This window comes from Amblyomma maculatum, chromosome 1, assembly GCF_055883805.1.
Source record: "Amblyomma maculatum isolate TAMU_Amacu chromosome 1, ASM5588380v1, whole genome shotgun sequence".
NCBI classification, from domain to species: domain Eukaryota; kingdom Metazoa; phylum Arthropoda; class Arachnida; order Ixodida; family Ixodidae; genus Amblyomma; species Amblyomma maculatum.
In genome coordinates, this window is record NC_139344.1 from 161,527,497 (window position 1) to 161,549,401 (window position 21,905).

At 46.4% G+C, this 21,905-nt stretch overlaps 1 protein-coding gene across 4 annotated transcripts in view; it reads left to right on the forward strand.

Annotated features, from left to right (window-relative positions):
- poe (E3 ubiquitin-protein ligase-like protein poe) overlaps nucleotides 1-21,905 on the forward strand; it is a 298,383-nt gene that overhangs the window by 160,673 nt on the left and 115,805 nt on the right. For all 4 annotated transcript variants that reach the window (XM_084589458.1, XM_084589460.1, XM_084589459.1 and 1 more), the window contains 4 exons: nucleotides 5,598-5,805; nucleotides 8,073-8,274; nucleotides 11,919-12,115; nucleotides 16,844-17,051. In XM_084589458.1, the coding sequence (XP_084445584.1) occupies nucleotides 5,598-5,805; nucleotides 8,073-8,274; nucleotides 11,919-12,115; nucleotides 16,844-17,051 (815 nt within the window). The remainder of the gene's footprint in view (nucleotides 1-5,597; nucleotides 5,806-8,072; nucleotides 8,275-11,918; nucleotides 12,116-16,843; nucleotides 17,052-21,905) is intronic.

Below are 21,905 nucleotides of genomic sequence, written 5' to 3' on the forward strand. Positions count from 1 at the left end.
CCCGTAACTATTTCTTCGACAGTTCCCACTGATTAGGCTTGCATTGCATGGTGTGCTTGAATGAGTGAAAGGATTTGTGAGCTGTGAGAATTGCCAAACAGAGGAGGACTCTGAGGGTTTTGCTAGCCTTTGCTTTGCCTTTCATACTTTGACCAAAAGTTCTCTGAGGCGTGGCTGCAGAATGTATAGATGGCTGATTCATAAACATGATCGCACTGTTTTCAGCCCAATCTCCTGAAAAGATGTGAACATTTTGCATGTTCTTAAATTCTTGAAGGGAAAGAACGTTTTGCCTGGTGTTGACATAACTGCATTACGCATCGGGTTTCATTGTCACTGACAGAGACAGGAAAGGCCCATATTGCTGGATCTAGAGGGACTGTCTGAATGGTTGGCAGACAGCTTCAACTGTGCCATTTTGATACTTGTGTAAATTCCTACTGCAAGCAATGCTTAATGCTGTGCCAAAGCAGCTTGACAGCTGCTTGGTCATGTGCCCAGGTGTTGCTGATCAGCTATAGTAGATGGGAAACTAGGCTAATACAGCTAGCATTGCAAATTCCATTTACAGTCTAACTTCGTTTCAACGAACGGATAAAAAAATGTTTTATGTAGCCGTCTGCTTTTCGATGGAGGCGAAAAGCTAGGCGCTCGTGTGCTGTGCGATGTCAGTGCACGTTAAAGAACCCCAGGTGGTCGAAATTTCCGGAGTCCTCCACTACGGCGTCTCTCATAGCCTGAGTTGCTTTGGGACGTTAAACCCCACAAACCAAACCAAACCAAACCAAAATTCAAAATATGCAGTTTCGTTAAAAATGCATTAAAGGGGCAGAACACTGGCCAAAATATGTTGAGATTATAGTGGAGATGAAAGGATCTTGCCTCATATTTTAAGATCGAGCTCTACAGTATCAAAGAGAAGAGGCTTTGCAATTTTAATTTACCATTGAAAATCTCAAAAACAACTGAGGCGCTATCTAGCAGGGAAAACCTGTTACTTTCAGTGTAGTACCCCACGTGACTACATGTCAGCAAAATATTGCTGATTTTCGTAACTGTTCTTTTTCTTCTAGAAGGGCTTATCATAATATATTATATTTTGCGCTCTCTCCAGTGCGTTCTTAAATAAAAATCTCATCTTTCGCACTGCGAGAGGCATGTTTTCAGGGTTTGCCACTAGATGGCGCCACAGTGTTTGCAATTTTGTGAATGAAGCGATGATAGTGCCAACTAAAACTTTCGTTGACGAGGCGTGAGTTTTTGTGTCGTAAACGAATTCAGTGTGAAACTGAAAAGGGCATTACTCTACGCAAAAAATGCCTGATTACTGTCTGGCGAGTGAAAGGTATATTTGTTTTCGGTAAGTCTTTTTTGTCGACCACTAGTCCTTATCGCGGTCGCTGCTCATGGTTTCCAGCATCGGACTACATAAAAACGGGCGCGTGCACTGATCGAAAAATTCTCTGTAAAAATTTTTTTCTTCCGTTTCTAACAAAACCGTTATGGAAACAAACATTTTAGGCATCAACGTTTCCATTGTACCAAAAAAAAAAAGATTCGAGACCTGAATTCCAGTGTTCTGTACCTTTAAATAGTGCAGTTTGGTTGGTGAAGGGGTGGCAATTAAGGAGACAGTTACTAGAAAGTAGAGAGACCTTTTCCTAACATTAGCACGGTTTCAAAGGTGTTCGAGCAGATTCCAAAGACTGCAAAAAGCCAAGTCCATTTGGTTGGCTCCCCCTTATACTAGCACCACCAGAACTTCAATGGGGGTAGGTCACAAGCAGGTCACTCTACATGAGCAGAGTCATGGCTCATTCATAAAGAAGGTGGTCCCATTTGAACCATGCATTTTTTGGACTAGAATTCTAGCATGGTTTTTTAACGTAAAATACTTTCATAGGGTGAGGGTTTATCTTCTTCCTTTCTGCTTAAAGGGGGAGACTACTTTTTGAAAAAACTCCCGCCGGGGTGGCGCAGTGGTTATGGCGCTCGACTACTGTTCCCAAGGACGCGGGATCGAATCCCGGCCTCGGCGGTAGCTTTTCGATGGTGGCGAAAAGCAAGGCGCCCGTGTGCTGTGCGATGTCAGTGCACGTTAAAGAACCCCAGGTGGTCGAAATTTCCAGAGTCCACTACGGCGTCTCTCATGGCCTGAGTTGCTTTGGGACGTTAAACCCCACAAACCAACCTACTTTTTGAGAAAAACTTTTATTTCTCCACAAAACTCAATAAAATTGCATATCAGAAGCTGTGGTTGTAGGCGACGTCATTAAATGTGATATGATGGGAGGTGGCCAACACAGCCCTCTGTGTGGCCTTCACGTCACCAGTGTGCGACTTCGAAGCCGATGCATAGTAGGAGCTCGACTTAGAAATTAGATCTCCTGTAAGCTTTCCTTTCTCACCAAAGGATTCTCCCCCAGAACGTCTGTTTTGTGACCAGATTGCGCAGAGCGTTTCCCATGCATTTCTGCGCATGGATTATAATGCAGTTTTCCTTGGTACTTGGTATGTAGCCATAGACTTCTTCTTGTAAAGCAAGGAAAGTGCGGCTGTCTCCGTCAGACAGCTAGGTCGTTTACCGGAGGTTGTGCTGTTGTAGGGACCGCTTGAATAAGTATAGTGCAGCATCTACCTCCATTTCGCCAGCCTTCTTGTATATGGCTTTGTTTTCATGCTGGGTACGTCGGGTCATCTTTTGGGCTCTGTTCACATGCAGCACAAAAATTGCTGAGCACGACATAATTGAGCACAAGTACGGGGAAAAGTTCAATAACTAAGCCAATTGCGATGTGCGAGGAACGTCTACGTGTCATTCGCAAGCCATGAAATGAGATTGCAATATTTCTAGGGTGTCTAAGGTTCAGCTCTGTGTACACCTCTCAAACGGATAGCGTGCAGTCAGCTGTTATCTCCTGGCTGCAAAGTCTACCACAGGCGTCAACTTTTCCTTGACATATTTTTGCCAAGCTTTAGCATGCAAATCTCGATGCAATATATTCATTAATGAGAATATTGGGAGCGAGCGCCACCACTGGAGTGAATGGCGCTAGTGTCAATCTAGGGGAGCAAGTGGTATCACGTGACTCCTCTTACTGCTGCTGGCGCAAACACTGTATTGAATTTGTGCGTTTTAAAAGCTAACAGTCGCATTTATTTTTGTAGTTTTATAACGAGTGCCAGCATTGCACTTTTTGATCTTGCATAGTTGCTGAGGCTGCTGAAGTTTATTTAAGCTGTTGCTACTCTTCATTACTGCTCTGTACCTGGACGTAAGCAATGGAACCCGGCGCAAGTTCCCATTGCTACCCGAAAAGTAAGCTCACATAATCTTCCTTAATCAAGATTTGAATGGGCAAAGAAGCGAGTGGTCATTCTAATGCGTACAGCAGACATATCAGCGAGCAAGATTTCGTCGATGGAGTCGGCGCTAACAGATTGGTGAGCGGCAGGAGGAACAGCATGCACGTTTTAATTTGCACTTATCACTTGTGAAGCTAACGATCCTATAGCTGGAAGGATGGAAACGATGCAGGCTTCTTCACGGAGCAGTACCCACCCAGAAAAACAATCGTGTGAAATTAAAGTCTCAAATTATTCAGAATGAAGGCGTTGACTCGAAAGTTTCACTGAAATGAACTAGATTTTGCCGCTACGGGCAGTGGTAGGCATGGAGAGTGTTCTCAGGCAGCGTTTCTAGTACTGTAGTGATTTCAAATGACAGAGTAGTACGTGAATAAATGAGAGGTAGGGCATTACATGCATGTTTTGATATGTTGCCAGTGAAGTAGTCAGTGCGGAATAATTCGCTGTGTGGAACGCGCTTCTTCACACTTGCTATACAAATTAATCCACATGTTCTCCACCGTAAAACTTTGTGTTCCACTGCGTTCAAGGGAGCAGACGGACTGCCGTTTCCGCCGGCGCTATTCGAAGGCGCACAGCATCCATCGGGCACCTGACATCTCCGCTGCTCTTGAGGATGAATTCCATTACCTGTTCAGTGGCTGCTTACATCAGACTGGTTGTGTGGCATTTTCAGTTCTTTTTTTTTTACCATAAAAGCAACAGCAATGCTGCAGCCGGTGTGCATCGTCACAGCTCGCCAACTTCGGTAACTCTAATTCGGTGAAGTGCTTTCTTGCGGAATTAGTGGGTTTAATACCTCAAAATAAGCTTATAAAGGCCTAGACCAAGGTGTATATTAAATAAACGAACGTAATACTAATGTGCAGCTAAACTATCTAGGTAACAGTCCTACAGCAGCAGTTCAACGCGCATTATCCCACTTGTTTCTTCATGCGGCCGCTTTCGAGATGTGGCGCCATGGTGTCTCCTCGCGCCCATCATCATTCAGTGCACCGCACTTATTTCCAGTTGCTTGCATTGCGCGAGTGGTGAGAATGTTCTCAATGAACGGGTTCTTTTTTGTTTTTTTTGTTTTTTCCGTCGATCACACGTGGTACACTCCATCCTGAAGAAATATCAGCGCAGTTCAAGCTATAAATTGCCGATTTCACAGCAAGACCATACTCGTTGGCACATTTACTGATGCTAACATCACCTCCACACATTTGCGCTTCACATACGTTAGTAGTGCATTCACGGATTTGAAACTGATAACCATGAAGGACGCATTGTCGAGCTGTTCGGCAGTGGCAGCCATGGTGTCTTCGGTTGCACTGAAGAGCACTGCCTTGCGCTCCATTGCAGGGGTCGATGCCATCTGTCAGTTTTGCATGCGCTTTTCTTACTATTGCTTCAGTCTCTGAAGGTTGTAGCATTAGGGTGTCTCGCTGAATGAATACATCTGCTGTTCGAAGTTTTCCCATCTGCGGTCAGCGTTGTTGTCAGGCCTAACTCGATCGGCAAATCGCAGGTGGTATGTCAGCGATGCTCTCAGTTTGTGTTTTTGTGCCCTTAGATAATGGCAAATACCCGTGGAATTCTTCTTCAAGTCGTCAATGAGACTTTGTTCTCTTTTTGTCGAACTTGTGCGTTGCTCTGAACTTCAGTGCTGACATCATTGCGAGACACACGAGTGACGACACTCTGACAAGATAGCGCCTGCTGACGCTTGCGGCCCTCAACAGATGCGACAAGTCAAGAAGCGTGTCAGCTAACCGGGTGACACGTTTTAGTCACATGCACAGACTAGCAAATAGCAGCGCATGTCGAGGCTTTCTTTTGGTGCCTTTTTTTCTCTGCAACCGATAGCGTAAACGCGCAGCAATGGCGTGAAATTGAACGCGAAAAGCTGCTCTTTCGAATGAGACCACTCCCTGAGAATGACGACTGCATGTCATGAAAAGTGTGGTTTTTTGCATCAAATCTGCCCCGAATGTGCGCGGATCTACAATTTTTTTCGAATATTGCAGCTGAAATGTTGACTCCTGAGTTCTGAAAATTCATAGGCCTCTTAGATCTTCATTCATTCATAGATCTCAAAATTTAGTTCTGAAATTTGTTTTGAAATATTTTTTTTTTTTTGTTTTTTGTTTTTGCTCCCAAAAGCTCCCAGACCTGCAATGAGCCTTGTTAAGCCTTTAAGAGTGATTGTTATCACCACGCCAACACTTTTATCCTTTCCACAGGCTAACAAGCAGTTGCCTGGAGATGCTGGACGACTGCTTCTCGTTAAGCTCACTCTCGGAGGAGTGGCTTTCTGGAGGGGCTAAGGGAAGTGCTCTGGATGTGGCCACACGTCTGCTAACACTGCCCACTCCACCAGCTGTGCACCAGCAAGTGCGCGCCCTTCTCGCTGCTCTGCATCCCAGCCGCACAGCGTATACCAGCCATCGGGTATACACACTTCTCCCTTTTTTTTTTCGGGTTTTTCTATGAGTAGGTGAAGTGGAGTAGGGCAGATTTAGTCGTATAGTGAGTTTTAACTTTCCAGAACTTAAAAGAAAATGTTAAAGCCATTGTCGGCGATAGTCATGCACAGTTGTGGCCATATTAATATAGAGCATGCTTAGCCTATCAAACTCCTCTCCTGTGCTGTCGGTAAGAATTATGAAATGCTGCTGGTGCATTCCTCTATATATATATATTCAAAAACTTTACAGGTATGCGTATAAAATTTATAAATTGCCAAAACATGCGCCATATTATTCTGGCCGCGCCTGAACTGCCGCCCTCAAACTTATGTCTTCAAGGTATACTGAGAGTCTGCGCTTGTAGTGTACTTTTCTCGTCCTTGTTTTTGTGTGCGCAGTATACTTTGGGGGGGAGATATGTCTGACCGACTCGCCCAACAACGCACTCTTTTATTATAAATGCTTGAGTGCATGGCTTGCACTCTTTTTAGTACTGTGGACCTTCAGTCGCTGAGTCAGATAATGCTAAGGCAGCTGCAGGAACTCTCCATCATCAAGCACCTCGGGTGCACTAAGCAGCATGGCCTGGAGGGGAGCTCGGCGGTCAGCACTCCATGACTCTAATGCCAGCACTAGCCATACACTTAAGCATTTGTGTTCCACTTGTGGGTGGCAGTACATACCATCCGAGCATGAAATATACATCCAATAGCGTCACGTTTTTGGCAGTGTCTGAAGCCTCATCGTGTGTGCTTTACCCAGTTAAGAATATATCTTGGTCTGCAAAGTAGTACAGTCCCCACACTATAGAAGCACGCATTGTATGATCGTGTTTAGAGAAGTGCATCACCATGTGTTGCCAGGTTTTGTTTGAGTATCATAGTGATCCAGGCAGGAGTGGTCGCTTATCGCCTGAGCGGCATCATGTAGCAATTGTCAGAAGCTGCACACAGTAGAGCTTACGTATAACACAAACAGGGACATGGTGCATGATTGCATTCTTTAGGATGTGCAGTGTTTGTCAATACAGCCGAAGGGGTTTGCTTCCTAGGCCAGTAACTGGGCTCGTTATTTATCTCCAGCATTCACAGTTTTGCAGGGGATGAGAAATTTTGTCCTCTCCCTTGTCAAGCTTGGGTATTCTAAGAGAGTACCTCCATGGGCCGAATTACAAGGCTTACAAGCAAATCCCTTGGGGCTGTATATTTTTGTCAAAGACTGTACATAGTCATTAAAACATCAGCAGCTTTCGTACTCGCCACAAGCACTAATCAGTGGTGCAGGGTCCACACATTATCTGCACTCTGGTCAATAATTGTTCAGCATGCGTCCGTGAGCATACAGCTGTGGTGCGGCCTGCACATCCGCAACCACGAAGAGGCATCCTATAGCCTGCGCATTGCTGGCGCCACAATCGCCAGTTGCACAGTGCGCACTCGCAAGCACACAGTGGTGATGTGCAGCCATTTTGATGTGCAGGCAAATAAATTGTCATTTTCAAATTCGGTTAAGTCGACAGCCTTCAAGAGTTTCAGTCGCGATTTAACTCTGAGTTGTGCTGCTGCTACACGGCAAAACTTTAAGGCTGTTGAAATAGTCCTGGTATTTGGTGCCAAACATTTGTGGCGCCACTATTGTTGCTTTCGGGTTTGCTTAAAAAATTATCATATTTCTATGAATGCAAAATAAACTATAATTGTTACCTTTCTTTAGTAATTGTGGGTTTTTAGCTGTTTTTAAAGGACAACATTCATACGTCTGTGCTTTTTATTGTGTGCTTTTCTCGGCGGCACAGGTTACAGTGGTAGAGAATACAAAATAATGCGCCTTTAATTAAAAAAGAGTGATAGTATTTTTAAATTATTACGCACGCTAATATTTTACTGCAAGAATAAAGATATGAAATAACGCTTGTTCATCTTTTTTTGTATCGTAAACGTGCGCATGGCATTCCTCGGATCAACGCTAGCAACTTTGCGCGACGTTTGAAGGACTTCGAGTTCTCGATAGAGTTCTGAGCTGTTCCATTGACTCAATAGACTGTCGACTCAATGGCCATTGAAAACGCCCGTATGGCAGCGCTCGAAGCCCTTCGAGGGCCTTCGAAATGCCCCTTGTGACAGCAGTAAAGGGCACTGTTGCTACATTTATAGCACCATTAGAGGCAAGTCCTCCCGAATCACGAGACTTCATCGGACCTTCACCTTTTCCTTTCTTTTGTTACCTCATAGCTCTTTCATTTCATTGCAGGACCAAGCTCTTCTGAGCTATGTGCTGGAATGCCTCAACAACAGTAGCAAGGAAAGACCACCATTCCAAGATTTGGATGGTGAAGCCTTCTACCGGTTGGTGGCCATTGCTCGTGGGGTGGCTTGTGCTAGGCCAGCTAACCTTGTACAGTTTGCCGAGTCCCATGAAGCTGCCACCAGCCCTGCAGAAGGCCCTGAGGAAAGTGAGCTTGTTTTTTTTCTTGCTTGATTTACGAATGCTGCTGACTCGGTAGGGAAGTGAGTTTTCTGGTTTAATTTGGTAGCCTGAGTCCAAAAGTGACTCAGGGACTCAGGCTATAAGAGACGCCGTAGTGGAGGGCTTCGGAAATTTCGACCACCTGGGGTCCTTTAACGTGCATTAACATCGCACAACACAAGGGCTTCTTGCATTTCGCCTCCATGCAAAAGCGGCCAGGATTCAATTCCGCATCCTTGAGCACAGTTGTCAAGCGCCCTGGCCACTGCACCACCACAGTGGGCCAGTAATGAAATAGAAGTTGCACATGAGTATAGTGTTTTCTCAATTGGTTACCTACGGAAATATCAGTTTTAGGCTGCAAGGTGGTTACAAATGTTTAAACATGGTACATCTGGTAATGTTTTTGAATAGGCTATCTTTTATTTTTATTTATTTATTAGATACTGCAGACCTTGCTCAGGTCCAAGCAGGGTGGTAAAATACAACAATATTACAAGTGAACAATACATCAATCAATACATGTATCTTTACATGTATCTATACTGTGATCCTGCCCAAGGCCTCACACTGCGGCTGGCACTACCTGATAAATAAACAAAATATAGCCCTGCATTTTATCGCGGAATGTGGACCATCAGCCATAAGACCTAATTACAGCACAGTCGAACGCGGATATATCGAACTCGAAGGGGATCGCGAAATAGTTCGATATGTCAATATGTCGATAATTCAGTATACAGAAATCGGCTTGTGACGGCACTTATGATGCGAAAAACCGATACCGTATTTGTCGCGTAATCAACCCACTCGCATAATGAACCCACCCTCCACTTTTATAAATAAAATGATAATTGGTTCACAGGCAGGGAAAGGCGCAGTATCTGTCACACTTGTCTCTGTGGACACCTGAACCATGCCGTAAGGGAAGGGAGGAAGGTGGGAGTTAAAGTGGAAAGAAAGGAAGAGTAGCTGTAGTGGAGGGCTACAGAGTAAATTCAACCACCTGGGGATCTTTAACGTGCGCTGACATCACACAGCACACGGACGCCTCTTCATTTCGCCTCCATCGAAACGCAGCCGCTGAGGTCTGGTTCGAACCCGGGAATTCCGGATAGTGGTCGGGCGTCTTACCACTGTACCACCCTGGCGGGCTCCATTTTTGCACTCGAGAATTTGGGAGAAAAAAAAGCGTTAAAGCTCGCTCGCATGCAAGCGATTGAGCGATCTCAGCGACGAGCAGCAGCGACAGAGCGAAAAATTTCCAACTTGTTGGAACTGCGTCCCTCTCGCCACTCGAACCACTGCGGCAGCTCAAAACAAGGCTTCTCTGTCGCCGCCGCAGAAATCGCCAGCATTTTCGCTTGCATGTCGATGACTCTCGCCACTCCGTTTTGGTTGTCTCATCCACAGCTCATTTCTTGGCAGCGTGCCAAGATGCTGCCCAGCGATAACATCACAGCGTGTTTATCTTTTGATAGCTCCTGCGGTGGCGGGGAGCAAACTCGGCAGAGGGCCCCTGATGGCTTGATTACACAAGCCTGGTTCGATTTATCACGCTGCGCTTGGGACTGCCACAAAATCATTGGAAAGCGTGATATCTGCAAATGCTGTTTTAAGCGAAAAATGCTAAAAGCCGGTGTCGTGATCTTTACCGCGTGCTTTTGTTGATACATACATGCAAGGATAAATGACTCCCGCAGAAAAAAAATACAAAAAAAAAAAAACTTGCTTCTCAATGTTCGCAGTCGCCATATCTTATGCTATGCCGCGCGTACAGCACAACGATAAGAATGAACGACTCTCGCAAAAAAAGAGAGAGAAAGATCTGCCGCTTGGTAACGTCCGCAGGCGCGCGTAGAGGGTTTGCAACACACGATGGAGCAAGCATCTGACGTTCTGTCTGAAAACTGGCTGAGCTGGCTTGGCGCATGCGTAGAACATGCTACTGTGAACGAAGGCCGGGAGGGAGGAAGGAGAGATAGCTCTGAAAAAGAATGGGCACACCCTTGCGCTCCGCTCTATCGGCGTTTTTCCCCTCTCATTGCCACCGGTTCTCTCTGGTTAACGGTGCTGTGGTTCATTAACGCACATGGCTTGCAAATGTCACGTGCTGGCGCACGGGAAACTATAACCGCAGAAGCGTGCGTCTTTGGGGAATGGGCGTGGCGCTGACCTAGACCAGCCGTTGCCGAACTGTCTCCTCTCATTCCTTCAGCACGTGGCTTGAAAACGTAACGCGGCAAACGGCCGAGGGTGATGCGATCGTCTTTGGGGAAGGCACACTTTTCAGTGCGTGGTGCGGAGTTCAATATATCGAACGACCGGCGAATTTGAGTTCAATATATGATGCGGCTTTCCTATACTTTTGCATGGGATTTTCAAGGGGATATTTCGTGAGTTCGATATAACCAAAATTCGATATATCCAGGTTCGACTGTATTTTCATTGGCCACCGCAAGGTGACTGTTTGGTCTCTCAAAAGCAGAGTGCACGCACATTTTTATTTTGATACCATGGGCTTAATTTGTGGCTTACTTGTCTGTAATTAAAGCTGTTTCTTGATGCAAGTCTAAAAAACTGAAGCTGAAACAGTATCTTCTAAAATGCTCTTTAGTGAACTTTCGGCATCGTCACGTTATTAAGCATCAGGTGGTGCAAACTGAGCGTTACACCTCTCTCCTGCCACTAGCACATCCCACTCCACTTTCCGCCTTTCACATCTGCCTTTCCCTCTTCCTCCGCTGCCATCCTCACTCTCAGCCACATTCCCCTCCTGTGTGTTTGATTCTAGCCTGCCTGTTGCGCATAGCTCCTCTATCACCGTAACCTTCAGCTTTCATTGTAGTCACTCTTTGGCTTCTCATAAGCGCCTCCCTCAAGGTGTGCATTCTTCAGTCTTTGACATAACCTTCTCCTTCCATTCTAACCGTCCTCACCACACACCACAAGCCAATAAACCTCACTTGTTGCTTTCCTCTCCCCTCCTCCCTCCCTCTGTCCCTCTTCCCGTTCCCCTAAATGTAGAGATGGGATTTGCATCTCTCCATTCTGCCATCTGCTAGCCGTGGCAGGTGGCAGTTCACTCTGCTTCTATCTGCCACAGCTAGCAGGTGGCCAGTTACGTCATCTACGACAAGCCAGCAACACACAATGCAGGAATGGGCACCTAAGAGCTGCTCCCTAACAGCATGGAAACAATTTTTGCACTGAGGACCATAAAATGTTTTAGCACAGGACAATGTACAATGCCTAAACAGTATTTGTTGTGCCCCGCCGGGGTGCTGCGGTGGTTACGGCGCACGACTTCTGTTCCCAAGAATGTGGGATCGAATCCCAGCCCCGGCGAGCGCTTTTCGATGGAGGCGAAAAGCAGGGCACCCATGTGCTGTGCAATGTCAGTGCACGCTAAAGAACCCCAGGTGGTCGAAATTTCTGGAGCCCTCCACTACGGCGTCTCTCATAGCCTGAGTTGCTTTGGGATGTTACACAAGCGTTTGTTGCAAGTTGTTTAATGAACATTGGTTTTTTTCGAGCACTGAAATCATGGCCTCACAGGTGACAGCTGTACTTGGCTTGTGGTATTAATTTAAGCCGAAATAAATGCTGATGGATGTTTGTGTTGCGCAGTGAACAAGGAGGAGGTGCTTGAGGAGAGAGGCCTACCACTCAAAGTGCACATAGCAACCAACACATTGCCACCTTCGGAGAGCAGCCACTTCCTGAACATCCTGGCTGAGGCCTTTTGGTATCTGCACCGGCAGCGGCCACAGAACCCTGCTCTGGCTCCGATATCTAAACATGGCTTGGTCCACATCGAAGCCACCGTTAGTTCGTTGTTTCTCTTTTCTCTTCATTAAAGTGAAGTTGTATTTGAGCCCTGTGAAGGCTGCACAGGAAGATTAAGCAGTGAACCTGCAGCCTAATACAGTCAAATCTCGATATAATGAATTGCGCGGGATCGCAAGAAATTATTCGTTATTTTGAAATATCGTTGTAATGAAAAATCTGCGGTTATAAGCCACTGGTCAAACCTAGGTTGGAAAATGATGTACCTTGGCAGCAGGCATGTGTATAGACAAACAAAATCTCAAATGAAAATGTTGCACAAAGTTTAAAGCTGATTTATTTAAAGAAATCAGTTTTCTTCTGCCATGTGCAGCACACACGACCGCGCATTACATTACACCACTACAGCACATACACCTGGTGATGATGACTGCTACAGTCTACAAACCATACATATAGAAATGGCGGTTTCTGTTTCACGCGCGAGTTGCAAGCTGCAGCGCTGTTAATTTTAGCCGAATTCGTAATACTGATGTTCCTAGATAATACGCCATGCACAGCACCTATAGGGGCGCCACTGAAAGCCGTGTAGCGGCAGGCGGGCGTCGGAACCAGAGGCAGGCCTCATGCAGCAAGCGTGGCCGTGGTGCGTGCGAGCGATCTGCCGTTTGTATGCGTCTCGCGGGCACTTCCGCGGTGACAGTGTGCGCAAGGGGATCGCACTTTATAATAGTGGATATGTGTTCGATATCCCGGCCGTCTGGAACTACACCGCCTCCATATGCATCAAGTGTCTGCTGCAGACGAGCGTCAACAAGGTTGCGTACGAAGTGGGGCTCATTTTGAGTGTCCCGCTTTCATTACAATGCCACGCTAATTTGTTCATCCTTTGACCTATGAACCAATGTTCTTTCTTTGCTTAATGGTACACGCTTGCTTCTTTTACATGTAATATATTGCTATAGTAAACTAGGCAGCGTCGTCGAAACTGCGAGCGGTTTCGTACCGATGCGACCGCAGGCAAAGCCAGCGAGCTTGCAAACCAGCATTCTGAGCATCAGAAAAATAGTGCATATTGGGCTCCTGTAGCAACAGTTCAGATTTTTCATGCTTGCGCTTTACCACTGCCTGTACAGCATGGATTTTATGTATTCCGTCGTCAAAAAGGCAGAGCGGGTAGATAATTTCATGGTGGAAGTGAGATATTAGCAGAGGCAATATCTGAAAAACTGCATCACAGGTTAGCCAAGAGCATATTGGATTTTAATTTTATATCCTATTTTATTATTTTAGTATCTTCATTTCATTTGTATCACCCTCGTGCCCAACTGCAGAATTACAGGGCGCTTTATAACAAGCTCTAGAGCCCTTAGTCTGAATAGCAAATGCAGCGACATGTTATGTTTTCGTAATCTTGCCAGACAACAGCAACACTGGCTAGTCTCTAAAGTAATTGCATGGCAAGTTTCAAAACGCATATTGGCAAATATCTGTTCAATAACCCGCTGCAGTGGCTCAGGCTACTGAGGAGGATCGAGTTATCGAGACTGAAGTCGCCCACGTTTAGGTGGAGGCGAAACGCAAAATGCAACGGTGTGCTGTGCGATGTTAATGCACTCTAAAGATCGTCTGGCTAAGCGTTTCACAAATCTAATGCGTATTGTATCTTCCCGGCTAGCGGACGCGACCAAGTTTAAACAAGAAGTGTTCACGGAAGGGGCAATGACAAGCAGAAAATACTGAAAAAATAGTTATCACTCAGCCCTGCCATACAGCAAATTTAATGCCTTTTCCATCGAATGACTCTCGTTCAAAATTATATTTGTTTGCTGCTACATGAGAAAATCTAATGACATTCGATGAAAACGACATTAGGTATCGAATGAGTTTGAGGTACTCATCCGAATGCGATCAACGAGGAAATGTGTTATGTCGACACCACACTCTCGGTGAGAAGATACACCCAGAATAAACTACAAAAGTGGCACTGTGCTCCTGTAATTTTGCAGCTAATCATCTATGTGTAATATGCCAAATAGCATCGTAATAAAAAAAAAAAAATACTGCCATCCATCGCTGCCATCCATCGCTGCCAGCCAACCCGTAGCCATCGCACTGAGCGTGGGCGGAACAAGTCGCTTCTGCTGCCGCGATCCGTTGGCGCCGAGTCGCCGACACGGCGGATTTCTTTTGCCACCTTCAGAAAAGCATGCTCTGTTCATCTTAAATAATACGCGCTTAATTTGAGGAAGGAATCTAAAAACATTTATCTTTACTGAGGAGCACTGTTATGTAACGAGATTTTGGAAGAAATGATAACAGCAATACAAGCAAATTTCTGCTTTTAGCAGCTGCCGCCGGTGTAACGCAGCTCATCCGATTTCGTTCTCTATAGCTGTGCTGCTTAGGCGTCGCCGAAGTTACACCTTCCATGTACTGTAAAACAATTTGTAAGACAATTAACTGATAGTAAGGCAGTTTTATGAATAGGATATTTACTATTTTCAAAGCACTTCTAGCTACGGCTTTTACGTGAAACCGTTTAGTCGTTTAGGCCTAGCGATGACTAGGGCCTAGCACACGGCAAAAGCGCCGTCGTCGGCCGCCTTCGCGGGCAGCGTCGTTGCGGCAAGCTCGCGGCATCCGATGTAGCAAGCGTTACGAATTTGCGGTATTCTTTCTTGATGAGGCTAATCTCGAGCATTTTTCGACAGGCCTTAATACACCGAGCGAATGATTTGGCGGAAACGTACGGGAGTCAATGGGGCTTTAGTATGCTGCGCCGTAGGGAGATACTCGATAGCTCTATAAAATCGCCGTCGGACACTAGATACTGCCTATTTTACGTGTTGCTCTTGACACTTGCTTTAGTGCGGAAAGTGTATGTTGTTGAAACTCGTACGCGTTTCGCAGTGGAGCGCAGACGTGCGCACCTTCCAATACCCTTTCGTAAACAAATGCTGCCGATACAGCCGCTAACTTCGTAATTGATAGTCCTAATCAAAAGGTTGGTTACAAGGTATGCAAGACATGAATGTCAGTTTAAAGGCTGCTTTCGTTTACAGCGCCTTCATCTTCGCAACATATTGAAGGCACTCCAATATTAGCATATCAATCACAGTTACCATAATTTGGAAATGGCATTAGCATTGGTCATATAGTAGCACGTCGAAAAAATGACATTAACCTGAACAAATGACATTCGGTGCGATTGCTTGCTTTCTGCATCGAACATCCGCGATTCACAACTCCCGTCATTCTCGCGAAGCATCGCTGAAACTTATACAAACATGTTCCTGGCAAGGTTTTATGTGTCTTTGAAAAACCAACTACGCAGCAATTCTTCCCGGACATTGCTAAAGGTTGACAGCGGCGTTATATCTGTTAAACCGCGACCAAAGGCAAAAACACTATGCTCGCGCATAGACGCTGACAGGAACAGCGCCTAACCGAGCCTGCCTACGCTTTGCGGCTTTGGCGACAGGTAGCGTTGTCGGCGTTTTGCGCATCGCGTATAGAAGAGAAAGTAAAATATGTATGTTATTCTGAAATATGTGCTACATTGAAATTAATAATTCTCACATTTTTGCATTGCAAACATAAGAAATCTGCTGAGGACTTTTAAAAAAATTCGTTACTTTGAAAAATTTATTAATGTGGTGCGTGTAGTAATGAGATTTGACTGTACATGGCTGTATCCTGTGTAGCACTGCTTTTCTTGAAGTAAAGTCACCGACCAATTTTTAAAGTCAAATAATAAAGCAGTTAACAAATTCATTAATTTCAAAAGAAAAATGTTTGGCTTGAACAACAGATAATATCCTTTAGAGCACTGCACAGACCTGAATCTAATACCCGAGCCCAAGACCTAAAGCCTGGGCTTAGCCCAGGTCCACGGATTCAAACTCGGGCCCAGCCCAGGCCCACTAAATTATCACTCTGATGAGTCCAACCTGCAAAGCTCGGGAAGTGCAGCTCGACCCTGGCCTGTTCTGACAGTAATGCATGAGGCAAATTGCTCGCTGTAAGCAAGTAGACTCCTGTTATGCAAAGACAGAAGCGGCCAAGAAAGAAGCTCAAATTGCAGTAACGCCTAAAGAATTCTTTTAATACAAAAAGAAGTGATGAGGAGTGTTCGCCTGGTCAGCTTTTTGAACAGTGATCTCATTGAAGCGCAGCGGTAGCATAGAGAAGCTTGGAATTTCCAAGAGCCAAATAGAAAGGGCTTTACGTTCACGCAATAAACTACTTTGCCTCCCTCAAAACTGTCAGTCATATTTAACAATCCGGGATGTATAAATTTTAAAGCCTCCTCGTTGCCAGTAGGATGACATTTTTTAATGAACACAGTTTTTAATGAACACGATTTTTAATGAACACAGTTTTTAATAAACATGTCCGGATTAGTCTCCTTTCAATACACACAAAAAGCAAAGGGGCTTGCATACGTCCCAAGGCAGCTCTGGATATGAGGGACGTCGTAGTAGAGGAAAGAAAAATGACCTCCAGAGTATTGCTGGCGCCAAGTTTGGTCTGAAACATAGAACTTTAGGACTCCATACAGTCCTAAACATCGGTCGTGAAAATGTGTACGTTATGATAGTTCCTGAATGAAGTCTGAAATATCGCATAAGTCTGAATTATTCCCGAAGTCCATAAGTCCGAAGTATTCCCTTCCCTTAACCCTGAAGGCAATGAGCCGGAGTTTTTCAGTAGTGTTACCATTGCACGTTAATGTCATTGTTTTGCACTTTTTCCATGAATAGGTGCAAGCCTTGGTGGAGGTCATGTATGCTTTCGTGGCTCTGGACATGGAAAATGTGGGCCTGGTGGCAAAGCTGTTTGCCCGGCTACTACTTTGTGAGGACACTGTCGTAAGCTTTGCTGCCAAGCAGGCCATTATTCGGGTGCTGCGACCCAAGACGCGCAAACGCAAAGTGTTCATCCCTCGCACTGCTCAGTGCAGTACCCCTGGTAAGTTGTCATCTGTACTGCTCGTTTAATAAGTGCTCGCTAATAGCCTTTGACCTTCTAAGGATTAACTGCACCAATAAATGGTCCTTTGCTTTTTTACCTGGCTTGGTTCAAAAATATGTTTCATGATCCATATGCTAGACACCTTGCACACAACCAACACATGCAGATCTTAGCCCTCAGGTCTGCTTGCAGGGTAGAAAATCATTATTTATTGTTTCGCGCCTTGTATAGTCGTGATCAGTATACAGTAAAACCCCGTTAATTCGGATTTCGCGGGACCGGAGAAAATGTCCGAATTAACCGAATGTCGAATTATCGAGAGGGGCAAAAAAAACGCAACAAACTGTCCCACACCAACATACCTTTATTTTTTGAAAAAATCTGTTATAGATGTCTGCTTTGTGCGAGAAACTTGCATCGCAACTACTATCTTACGCACCTCTGCCAAATGGTGCAGTGCACTTACGCTGTCTGCAGAGCCTGCACAAATGTCCTCCAGAACGCTCAGGGCGTCAACAGCCTCCGTCACAGTGTGATGCGGCAGTTCATCGCATGCATCGTCATCGGAACTGGGCTGTTCGCTTCCTAAGGCTTCTGCGATGATTTCACCGTCGGTGAGGTGGCCAGCAACGACATCACTGTCGATAGCGACGTAATCACTCAGCCGAACATTCGATGGCAGAACGCTTTCGTAGTCATCATCTTCATTGGCATCGAGGCCGTCCACACCGATGGAGTCGGTGCTATCACCGAAACCACTATGTCGGAAGCAGTTGGCGATCACTGCAGGTGGTGTGCCTCTCTCCACACATGCACCAGTATGTGTAGTGCACTTAGAAGTGTGACGTCATACTTGCGTCCAGCTTCCGTGCATAAGAGCATACGTCCCAAGGGCATACCTGCTTCCTGTACCGGCTCTTCAGGTATTGAATAATTCCCTGATCCATCGGTTGGAGGGAAGCAGTGGTGTTGGGTGGCAGGAAAAGTAATTCAATGTTTTCGAGCCTGGACATATTGCTGTGTGCACTGCAGTTGTCAACGACAAGCAGCACCTTGCGTTTTTGGACTGAAAAGCCGCGGTCAAGTTGTCGTAGCCATGCTTGAAATATCTCCGACGTCATCCAAGCCTTTTTGTTCGCTCGGTATTCTACTGGCAGCTGCTTTATATTCTTGAAGCACCGCGGCTTTTGAGATTTCCCAATAACCAGCAGTGGCAGCCGCTCCGTGCCGGCAATATTCGCAGCAAGCAAAACTGTCACTCTGTCCTTACTCCGCTTGCCGCCGACACACGGGTCCCCTTTAAAAGTGATTGTCTTATCAGGCAGAGCCTTGTAAAAAAGTGCCGTTTCGTCTGCATTAAATACATTGCAGGGCTCATAGGCAGCAAGGCGCCTCGGAAGCTGAGCCCTCCAATCGTTCTCGACGCTTTCATCCACAGCGCCTTTTTCGCCGCAGACACTACGGAAGACTAGATTATGCCTTTTCTTAAATCGGTCAAACCATCCTTCTGATGCACTGAAGGCTTCAATGTCCATCATTAGTGCGTACCTTTCTGCTTGTGCACAGATGAGGGGTCCACTCAAGGGCAGCTGTGCATTTCGCGTGTCAGAAATCCACCGAAGTAGTGCCTCTTCTAGCTTTGGGTGCGCTGCCGTCCGGAGTCTTTTTCGCTTGTCGCTGAACTTTTGTCCGTCGTAGGCTTCGAAAATCTGAGCTTCATTTTTTATGTATGAGCTCAGCGTGGACCTCTTCACGTTAAACTTTGCCATGATGACTTGTCGAGGCATTCCTTCCTTTACGGCTTTCAATATCTCGACTTTTTCTCCCAAGACCTTCACTTTGCAGTACTTCGCCCGCTTTGCTGGGGCCGCGGTAGCCATCGCGGGGGCCTAAGAACGCAGCGCTATCGGGCTTGTTCCACGGGAAAAAATGAGAACAGGGGACTGCTGTCCACACTTCAGCACCAGCTTGACGCACACACCTCGCGAAAAAAAAAAGCGCACAGCTTGCGTACGACACGCTCGCAACAGCTGAGACAAAGCGCGCTCTACGATGCACACGCAAAGAAAACAAAGGAAAAATGGCGAAGTACGGCCAGCAGCAGAAAACAAAAAAGTATCCCATCGTGCCTTTTCCCATTTGATGTTTATAGCAATGAGTATGGTGCTGTTACATTTCGGTTGAACACCAGCGCCACCCGTGCTATACAGTAAAAGCTCGTTAATTCAAATTCCACGGGGCCGCCAGGCCAGTTCGAATTAACCAAAATTCGAACTAATGAAAGTGAGCAAAAATGAAGGCGTTTGATGCCCGGAGGGCACGAAAAACATTTATTTAGCAAAAAAGTCTGTTATCATCTTCTGCTTCTTCTCTCTGAGGGCTACCGTACTCACTCGGTCTTCTAGCATGCGAATGCGACGCAGGGAGTCTTCTTCCCCCTCTTCAAAGCTGAAGAAAAGGCGCACGACATTCAGCGCTCCCATAACTTCTGCCGCGGATGGACGCACGGGCTCTTGCTCCTCGTCGTCATCCTCGTCTTCTGCCTCTTCTGGGACAGACTGCTCCCCAACAATTTCAGCGACAATGTCCTCATCACTTAGGGCACCGCACACTGCTGCATCGCTGTCTACTCCAACGTAATCATCAAAACTGACGTCCTGCAGCACAGCACGCACAGCCGCAGGCAGAGGCTCCGGACTCCCATCGTCGCCACTTTCTTTCATACTTCCGGCAGCAAAGCCACAGTGGTGGAAGCAGTTTGCAATTGTGGACGGCGTGACCTGCTCCCATGCACGCACCAACATGTGCATTGCTGTGAGCAATGTGATGGTGCTGGTCTTCTGGTTTCCAGTGCACAAAGTCATGCGCTCGATCATGTGGCGCCTATAGAAGCATTTGATGTTTCTGATCACCCCCTGATCCATCGGCTGCAAGGCCGCAGTCGTGTTGGCGGGCAAAAAGACGAGCCTTGTGGCTTTCAGCTCGGCGTCGACTTTGTGTGCCGAGCAGTTATCCACAATGAGGAGAACTTGACGCTTCCCTAGCTCCATCCTCCGATCGAATTTCAAGAGCCATTTTTTAAACAATTCGCCCGTCATCCACGCCTTGCTGTTGGCGGAGTATTCCGTCGGCAGCGTCCTAATGTTCTTGAAACATCTAGGCTTATGTGCCTTGCCGACAACAAAAAGAGGGACCTTCTCCGTCTCGGTCATATTAGCGGCGACCAGAACAGTAATCCGCTCTTTGCTTCGCTTGCCGCCAGCGCAGCTGTTCCCTTTAAATGTTACTGTTCTGTCGGGCTGGAGCTTATAAAACAAAGCCGTCTCATCAGCATTGAATATATCATGTGCCGAGTAGCTTTCTAAGTACTGCTGCAGAGCACTGCTTCGCCACGTGGCACAAGTTTCTGCATCCACTTCTTTGGCTTCTCCAGACAACACCCGGAAGACAAGATTATGTCTGTCTCTAAAGCGGTGAAACCATCCTTCGGAGGCGACAAAATCTTCCACATTCAAGCGCAGGGCGAAATCGGCCGCCTTCGCCATGATAATTGGGCCGCTCAGTGGAATGTCGGCGCTTCTCATTTCTTTCACCCACGTGATCACAGCGGTCTCAATTTCCGGATACTTGGCTAATCGAAGCCTTTTTCTGTTGCTGGCGAAATCTTCGGCTTCATAGGCATCCTCGATGGCCTTCCTATTTCGGACGTACGTCGACAACGTGCTTGGTGGAATCCCGTGCTTTTTCGCGATTTCCACTTTGCTGGCCTTCCGTTCATTCACCTCGCGTAAAATAGCCACTTTCTCCTTCACCGTCTTGGCACAGTATTTCCCACGCGAACACATCTCGCGGACACAAGCTCACAACAAGCGGCGTGCAACGAGGGCTCACGAAATGCAACACAAAACCGTGGTCGATAACACTAAAACGTCGTTCCTCGAAGGAGTCGCGGCATGAAAGACTGTTTAGTACTTGTTCCAGCACCCTAGCGGCGCCCCGATGGTTGTGCCATCTATCGTTCTGCCGTGAAAGCTTCCAACGATGGTTTTTAACAGCGCCGCTTGGCGGCGCGCAGTTCGAATTATGGGTGGCGGCACCAATTTTTGAGTGAATTAACGAGCTGTTACGCGCATAGACTTCTATGCACTGCGGACCGGACCACGATGACTATTTCGAATTATCCAAAATTTCGAATTAACGAGTTGTGAATTAACGAGCTTTCACTGTAGTGGCCAGGCTTATCCCTCATTCACTATCATTATCATCGTCAGCCGCCCTCATGGCCGCCTTTTACACATACATTCAAGCTCCGCTGCCTGTCCGAATTAACCGAAGGGCGGCCAAATTTGTCCCAATTAACGAGAGTTTTGCGCCATAGAAAAGTAAATGCGGTTGACGGGACCGGATGGGCTGTCCGAATTATTCGATTTTCCGAATTAACGAGGGTCGAATTAACGAGGTTTTACTGTAACTTGCAACACTCGGGTGGCCATCTTATCCTGGTTTGCAGTTGATAGAAACGGCCAACCTCCCTTGCTCTGCATTGAAAATGTCGTCTTCATCCACTTTCATCTGTGCACAATACAGTCCAAACACCCCTCATGTTGCACGTTGGAAATCAACAACTTATATTATTGTGGAGTACAGCCCAATCGCAAGAGTAGGTTGTCACCTGTACATGCCAACCCGTGTGTGTGTGTGTGTGTGTGTGTGTGTGTGTGTGTGTGTGTGTGTGTGTGTGTGTGTGTGTGTGTGTGTGTGTGTGTGTGTGTGTGTGTCTCTCTCTCTCTCTCTCTCTCTCTCTCTCTCTCTCCAAGCGCACACTTTATGGAACTTGATCAAAAACTTAAT